Source organism: Primulina eburnea, chromosome 12 (assembly GCF_022965805.1).
Source record: "Primulina eburnea isolate SZY01 chromosome 12, ASM2296580v1, whole genome shotgun sequence".
NCBI classification, from domain to species: domain Eukaryota; kingdom Viridiplantae; phylum Streptophyta; class Magnoliopsida; order Lamiales; family Gesneriaceae; genus Primulina; species Primulina eburnea.
This window is the reverse complement of record NC_133112.1, coordinates 5,998,802-6,007,623: the sequence shown is the minus strand read 5'-3', so window position 1 is coordinate 6,007,623 and position 8,822 is coordinate 5,998,802. Positions and strand designations below refer to the sequence as shown.

At 39.8% G+C, this 8,822-nt stretch overlaps 1 protein-coding gene across 1 annotated transcript; it reads right to left on the bottom strand.

Annotated features, from left to right (window-relative positions):
• Positions 1-6,863: 6,863 nt before the first annotated feature.
• On the bottom strand, positions 6,864-7,442 carry LOC140807944 (protein FAR1-RELATED SEQUENCE 5-like). The gene has a single exon (XM_073164905.1). The coding sequence runs from the start codon at positions 7,440-7,442 to the stop codon at positions 6,864-6,866; it is 579 nt and encodes a 192-aa protein (XP_073021006.1).
• Positions 7,443-8,822: the final 1,380 nt, after the last annotated feature.

Genomic DNA, 8,822 nt, shown 5'->3' with positions numbered 1-8,822 from the left:
CCTGTTGGCAATTCAGACACTTGGCTACAAATTCAGTCACATCAGATTTCATTTGTTTCCACCAATACTGTGTCTTTAAATCATTATACATTTTCCTGCCACCAGGATGAATGCTAAAACGACTGTTGTGCGCTTCTGTCAGTATTCGCTGTCTCAATTCTGAAACATTTGGCACAACAATACGATTATTCACATACAAGACACCATTTCGAACCTGATATTCCGATCGATGTCCAGATCTAACCATCGCAATCGAATTCTGTACGTTCTGATCAATTTTCTGCGCCTCTTTGATTCTCAATATCAATTCTGGTTCAGCTCGAATTTCATATAATCTTAGAGGCTGACAATCCGTCTCAAAAGCTAATCCAGACAAACAGCAGTCTTCTATCAAATTCGAGACACCTATCGTCGATAAGGATAGTGCACATACCTTTCGACTCAACGCATCTGCTGCTGCATTGGACTTCCCTGGATAATATTTAATCTCACAATCAAAGTCTTTCAGTAAATCCAGCCATCTCCGCTGTCTCATATTCAGCTCTGATTGCGAAAACAGATATTTCAAGCTTTTGTGATCAGAATATATCTCAAATTTTTCACCGTACAGATAATGCCGCCATATCTTCAATGCAAAGACTATGGCTGCCAATTCAAGATCATGAATTGGATAACGAGATTCATGTGGTTTCAATTGTCTGGAGGCATAAGCAATCACATGCCCTCGCTGCATCAGTATACACCCCAATCCTCTATGAGATGCATCACAATAAACCACAAAGTCACCAGTACCTGAAGGAATCGTCAACACAGGCGCACTGGTCAATCTCTTCTTTAACTCAAGAAAACTGGTCTCACATTCCTCGGACCAATTAAACGGAGCATTCTTCTGAGTCAACTGTGTAATCGGTTTGGCAATACTCGAGAAATCTTGAATAAATCGGCGATAATATCCTGCCAAACCCATAAAACTACGAATTTCTGGCACAGATGTAGGTCTCGGCCAACTAATCACGGCTTCAACCTTACTGGGATCAACTGATATACCGTCTCCCGATATAATGTGACCCAAAAACACAACCTGTTTCAGCCAAAACTCGCATTTCGACAATTTAGCATACAGCTTCTCAGCCCTCAAAATTCTCAGCACAGTCCTCAGATGATTAGCATGGTCAATCATATTCTTCGAATAAATCAATATATCATCAATGAATATGATAACAAAATCATCCAAGTATTTCTGAAATACGCGGTTCATCAATCCCATAAATACCGCCGGTGCATTCGTCAAACCAAAAGGCATGACAATAAACTCATAGTGTCCATACCTGGTCCTGAATGCTATCTTTGAGGTATCAGAATCCCTGACTCTCAATTGATGGTATCCAGATCTCAAGTCGATCTTGGAATACACAGATGAACCCTGCAACTGATCAAACAGATCATCTATACGAGGCAATGGATATTTATTCTTTACCGTTGCCTTGTTCAGTTGCCTATAGTCGATACAAAGTCTCATCGACCCGTCTTTCTTTCTCACGAACAGTACTGGAGCACCCCAAGGAGATACACTCGGTCTGATATATCCCTTGGCCAGTAAATCCTCCAACTGTTCTTTCAACTCCTTCAATTCGATCGGTGCCATCCTGTAAGGAGCTCTCGAAATCGGAACTGTCCCTGGCATTAACTCAATGCCGAAGTCTATCTCTCGAATCGGAGGCAATCCAGGAATCTCATCTGGAAAGACATCAGGAAACTCACACACCACTGGCAAGTCCGCCAATGATGGGCTCGTCTTCAGTAAATCAACTGAATATACCAGGAATCCATCCGCTCCCTTCTGCAATAATCGAGTCATATTTATGGCAGATATCAAAGGAATTCTAGCTCTAGAACCCTTACCATAAAATTTCCAGTCCTCAGCCATCTCAGGTCTGAATCGAACTATCTTGTGGAAACAATCGACTGTAGCTCGGTACTTGGTCAACATGTCGATGCCGACAATACAATTAAAATCAGATAAACCAAGAACAATACAGTCTAAATCAATCGTATGCCCGTCGTACTGCAGTATACACGATTTCACAGATTTCACCGATATTAAACCTGTTCCTATCGGAGACGTGACAGATACTACAGTAGCTAAGGACTCAACATGCAATGCATGCATTAAAGCAAATCGCTCAGACATAAAAGTATGTGATGCACCAGTATCAATCAGTACATATGCAGGATAACCAGAAATAAAACAGTTACCTGCAACTACATCATCAGGTGCATCCTGTGCTTGCTCCTCGGTCAAAGCAAAAACTCTGGCCTGCTGTCTCGGAGGCTGGCTCGCGATCTAGCCCCCTCCTGGCCTCTGCTGTGACAGAGTAGACGGTGCTGGCTGAAAGGAATGAACGGCAGAAGATCGTCTCCCTGTCTGAGTCGCTGATCCAGATGACTCAGCAGCCTGTGATCCCTGGGCACTCCTCTGGGGACACACTCGGGCAAAGTGTCCCTGCTGTTTACAGATACAACAGCTGCCAACTACTCCTCGGCACTAATCTGTGGAATGCCTCCCTCCACAAGTACCACAGTACGGTCCTGCATAGCTCTGGCTCTGACCGGTCTGTCTAGAGCCACTCGAACTGGACGAGGTAGTCCCTGATTTCTTGAATTGCTTCCCTCTAGCCTTCAAGAACTCCTTCTTTCCGCTACCACTGCTGCCACCTTCAAATCGAGGAGGTGGTTGCTGTCCCGGTGCTGGAAGCACAACCGAAGCCTCTCTCTGCCTCATCAGGCCTGCCTCGGCTCCCTTGGCTCTGTTCAGGGCATCGGTGAAGTTGTTAGGCCTCCCAGTATTCACCAGCGTAAAAATCTCAGGATTTAGGCCATTTATGAACTGATCTGCTACGGCCTCATCATGTTCAGCTACGTGGGGAGCAAATCGGAGCAATGTCGAAAACTTAGCCACATAATCCTCAATGTTCAACTGGCCTTGTTTCAGGTTTGCAAACTCGGCTCCCTTGTCCTTCCTATAAGATACTGGAAAGAACCGTAGATAAAATTCAGATTTGAACACATTCCAGGTAATGGCCGTACCTCTCTGTTCCAATGCCCTTTTTGTCGTGATCCACCAGTGTTTAGCAACGTCATGCAACTGGTGTATTATCAGTTTAGCCCTCTTTTCCTCAGTATACTCCAAAGAGTCAAACAGTGATTCAATGTCGTCCAACCAACTTTCACATTCCACGGAGTTCTCCGTACCTTTCAAAGTCGGTGGATGAAAGGACTGAAACCTTTTCAGCAATTTCTCCATTGCTGTAGGTGTCACATCCATGGGAGGATTCGAGGTACTCCCCTGTTCTGGCATTCTCCTCGGAGGCATATCTGATAACCAAAAGGGTTAGCAATTCCAACAGTAATCCTGTTTCAAGCCTCCTCGGATCATCTTACAGCTGATCCATTCCAATAATATACAATACCATATCAATATCAGATAAGTCAGGTAGCATATATTAAAACAGGAATCATGCTAGCAATCAAAAGCAGGAAAGAAAATCAATCTACCCCGCTCACTAGCTTCTATCTCAGTCTAAGGGATCTATCGCTCTGATACCACCTGTTGTGGGGACCCGGACGCTAATCAAGTTCTTAATCATAAATGGGACTAATTAATCAATTAAAAACAGGGTCTAAAATTTTTTTTAAAATGCGGAACGTAGTGACATACAACATATATACATATCAGTATATAAAATACGAATCCTGTATTTCAACATTTATTCAAACTAGGGTTTAAAACTAAAGTCAAGTGTTGAACCCTACATCTAGTCCAAGTCCGGTGCCACCACTCTAATCACGATCTAGCTCTTCATTTCCTCGACCCTGGACCTGTCCCACCTGTTGTCAAGTACACATACAGACAAGACAACAGCCGGATATACCGGTGAGAATATAATCCCCAGTATAAATCAATGAAACATGCAATCATATAAACAATATAAAGCATGTAATCAGGTAACATGAATATGTATCATACTCCGAAACATAAACAAGAATCTACAATACTCGTAGCTACATCATTTAAGACTAGACTCAATCCTAGTCTAGGGATCCCGGTTTCCAGATGTGGTATTCCTATATCGAATTCTGTAAAGGAGGGAACCATAATCTCTATTACTCGATATAACCAGTGCCCCGGTATTCCTATATCGAATTCCGTAATAGAAGAATTCCAACCCCTTTACTCGATATAACCAAATATGGTGTTCCTATATCGAATTCCGTAATGGATTCCATTACTCGATATAACCATACATCCAGTGTCCTGACCTAACCGTCAAGGACTATAGCTCTATCGCTAGCATCCTATCCTGAGACATCGTGCAATGTGCCGTGGTGATACCACCACTATCCGGCACGGTGTGTCCCAAGACAATTCAACCAATACCTGTTGTCTAATATCAAGAGAACAAGTATATTAATCAAATCAATGCAAATATCCATGCAATAAAATAAAGTATGTGATTTAGGGAAACCCAAGTCTAAACCGACTCAAGTCCATCTCCCAATACCACATTGACTTATACCTTTCTTTGCAGTCTCGGTTTCCTGCTCAGTCGAAGTCCTGAATTCACAGTCTGTCTGGTAATGACAATATGAATAATCTTATGTCAATATACCTCCCAAATCGATAACAATCTGATCAATCTGAATTTAATTCAAAATCAACGGCATAATAGTATCATTTCACTATTCCCGTCAATACCATCTCAACATCTATCAATTACAATCTATAACCCATATCCAATATAAACTGTAATCGATTCATAATCCAAATCTGTCCGGTATAAATCAATATACCCTAAAAATTCATAACAATTCCATAATCAGTCTATTTCTTAATCTGACTTCGATTCTATGATGTCTAACATATCAAGAACATCATATCTGAATCCTATTCAATTCTGACAATAGCATAAATTCAAAGCATGTCAAAACGTAGCAAAACTTACGTCAAAGTGTAGCCTACGTCGATAGGATAACAGTACCAAAGTCGGATTACAATTCGGACGGACGGATTGATCACACGATTGAAATTGAAATCAAATTCCAACACTTTCTCTCAATTCCTCGATTTCTCGTTTCTGAGACTGAATGCGTTTTTGTATATATATATATATATACTCACGGCTCACGATGAACCAAGTGTCACGTTTCCTTTCTGCATGTCTCGCGCATATGCGCGACATTACCGGCGCATATGCGCGAGACCTACTGGTCTGCGCATTGAGTTCCTCGGCAGCTCGCGCATATGCGCGACTATTTCCGCGCATATGCGCGACACCCTCTGGAACTTCCGCGCATATGCGCGCTATCAATCCGCGCATATGCGCCCACCTCTCTGAACATCGCGCGCATGTGCGCGGCTTCTATTCGCGCATGTGCGCCAATACTACTGCCTTGCACATACATTTCACGTGTAATCTTATTTCGTGTCCCGGTTAATCCTTTCGTAATTATATCAAATTATAATTCAATAATTACCGATTACTGGGATTAATTTTCCGGGCATTACATTGTGTGTAACAGAGGGATCAACACTGATAGTTGGGTTGTGGAGCAATAATAGGAATTGAACAAGAGTTTTATTTGTGTGGTACTATTGGACCTTCTCAGCATCTGGTGACTTGATAGTGTTGAAATGGTGAGCCGTTTAATTTGAAGTTGCTATTTTTTGTTTTATTTGATGCATTTAGTAAACTAATTCATTTTTTTGGAAATTTTGTGTAACTATAGGGCAAAACATATGTTGTGTTTGTTGGACGTAATCCCGGCGTATATACGTCTTGGGAAGAAACGCATATGCAAGTTAACAAATTTAGTGGAGCTGTACACAAGTCTTATAAAACTAATGAAGAAGCAGTAGCAGCATTTACGCGTACAAGGAAATACAATCTTGTTCGAGTTCAATGTCCGCTTCAGCGCCCGCTTCAGCTTCCGCTTCAAGTTCTACTACAGCTTCAAGTTGCACCACATCTACCGACCAATATGAGAAACTAGCTAAACTAATAGATGTCCAGGTAGATTTAGCATGTGATCAACGGGAGCAATGCTTAAAGGCTGCACAAATATTTGAAGAGATAGCTTGTACACTGTGAGTGTATAAACATCAGCTGCATAATTCAACATTGGATTGTTTTTCAATATTGTCGGGGCTTTCTTGTGATGACAATGTGTATCTTCGGATTTCTCTTTCTCTCGCCAACTTTGTTGGATTTTTTCGTAATCAACCACAAAATCATACAATGAAATTGCACTGTTACTTGATCTCTTTAACGCAGCATTTGTCACCTCGCTTCTAGAAGTTGCCAATAGCTCTGCACTAAACTTGTGATTGCTAAACGTAGTAGCCCATTTGTATCTCAACGTGTACATACCATTTAACCATTTGTGGCCACTGAGATTGTATTCATCAATCATAATACTCCATGTGGATCACAATCTTTTAAAACTCGAATCACCATTCAAACTACCTAAGTGTGATGGAGCATTTTGATTGACGTGCCATTGACATAACCGATGGTGTGAATGTGGAAAAATTGTTTCAATTACATTCATCATTGCTTGGCATTGATCTGTAAAAATTGTTTCAGGTTGTTTCCCATTCATAGAATAAAGAAAAGTTTTGAACAACCATTCAAATGAACTCTCAGTTTCATCTGACATAAATGCCAAGCCAAACATTACATTTTGTCTGTGCTGATCAATTCCAACGAAAGGAGCACTATCCAATTGTACGATTGGTTCGATAAGTCGTGTCAACTGATAATATATCACCAAAAAACTCATAATCAGCTTCACATCTGGAATCCCTAAGGAAGAAGTTCATGACTATTGTCATCATCTAATTGCACATTCCAATAAAAATTTGACTCTTTATTCGACTTGTTTATAAAATGATGAAGTAATGCAGAAGCATCCCCGTTCTCAACTTTCGTTTGTTTTTTTATGCGACCAAGATAATCATATGCATCTTTTCGAATAAAGCTCAAATTCTGTGGTCCTTGTGCTTCATTTACCATACAACAGGTAGCTTTCCACACTATTATCCCATAATTTACCATGGACTCCAAAATAGATTTTTGAGCATATGAAATATTGCGTGATGATCTCAACAAATGTCTTTGATCAGCCGCAAGCATTTCATGATTATGTTCCATGACAAATCTATCGACCGTCCATTCTCCACCACGTTGCCTAGCTATTCTGAGCTTTGCTTTACATTTACTTCTACTTGTCGGCTTCAAGTAAACAGGTATTTGTGCATTAGAACGTTTTTCATCTTTACTATCCTCACAATAACATTCAAACTCTTTAGCTTGAATTTCGTTAGTGCCAGGAAAGTAGCGTTGATCACCTTTTTTTAGCACTAAAACCTTTTGCATGAGCATAATTACAATATAGTATATAATCATCTTCAACACTTTTCACAACTTCACCAACAAATAGTCTACTCTCCAATTGATCTACAATAGAATTTGTAGATAGAATGTAGCAACCACAGATGAATCAGATCCATTCTTCGTGTTTCATGTCTCGGTTTAGTCAATGAGATGTATGTAGATGTGTAGCAACCACAGATGGACCAAGATCTAATCTTGTGATGAACTCAGGAACAACAATACTCCAGTAAATTTTATGAGACAATAACAAAAAAAATCAGAAGTAGAACCAGAGAGCATCGTGTGTCAAATAAGAAATATGGGTTAGTTTATCAATCATTTCATCCAAATTACAATATAAAATTATAGTTAACATCTCAAATTCTGAAACGAAATGAAATTTACCAAACAGTATCGTAAAAAAATTGTTCCCCAATTTCAGCCAATATAAAAATTGTTCCTCAAAATTTTCAAAAGTCACAAAAGCCAAAATCTTAATATCTATATGTGTCCACTGCCTTATAACAACATATTTTTGACAATGAGCATCTCTATACTTGACAATCAACCTAGATTATAAACACGTACACCACATTTTTGCCCCCTAAACAATGTGAAATAAGAGATAAATCAAGATAATTTACGATCCCTGAAAACAAGAAAATTATAAAATAATAACGGTAACTCCAATTGTAAATCCAGGAACCCAAAGCCTAAAGTAGTTGAAACTTGAAATTATTATAATGTACCTTAAAATCCGTTCAAAAGCAAACAGAAAATCCAAAATATATCACAAAACCCAAGTTTCCCTTGATGGCTTGAAACCGAAGCAAAGGTAAAAATCTCATCTTTTGATTTAAATAAAAATTAATCCTGAACGTGAAAATAACACACAGTGATTCAGGAGTCTTTCCGGTGGATGCAATGTACGCCGGTGTGTAGCAGCGCCGCTGTCGTTTTGGTGGAGGTATGGAATGAAATTTACCGATGAAGATGGCATAACGTGAAAGAAAAGGGAAAAAAATGGGGGTAATTTTTTCACGGGAATTTGAAATAATTTGAGTTATTCTATTTTTTTTTAAAAAGAAAAGGTTGAGCAATTAATCATGGTAAAAAAGGCTATTTTTTAAAGCAGATTTACAAAAAAAAATTAAATAAAGGTGCCACGTGTCAGCGTTCGACTGGGTTAGGGCACAGCCCTAACGCCAGCATCGAACTTACCGTACACACCTATTGCCTCGATTTTTACAAAGACGACGACCTCTGGATGTGGTGGGAAAAACAAGTCGTCTTTGCAGTCGAAATCTTCCTAGGCGGATAAATACACACACGTATTTTAAATCAAATTTAAAAATTACACAACTCTAGTGAAGATTGTATGGCAAAATG

Coding starts and splice junctions, on each gene's coding strand:
- LOC140807944 (XM_073164905.1), bottom strand. CDS start 7,442: ATGCTCATGCAAAAGGTTTTAGTGCTAAAAAAAGGTGATCAACGCTAC.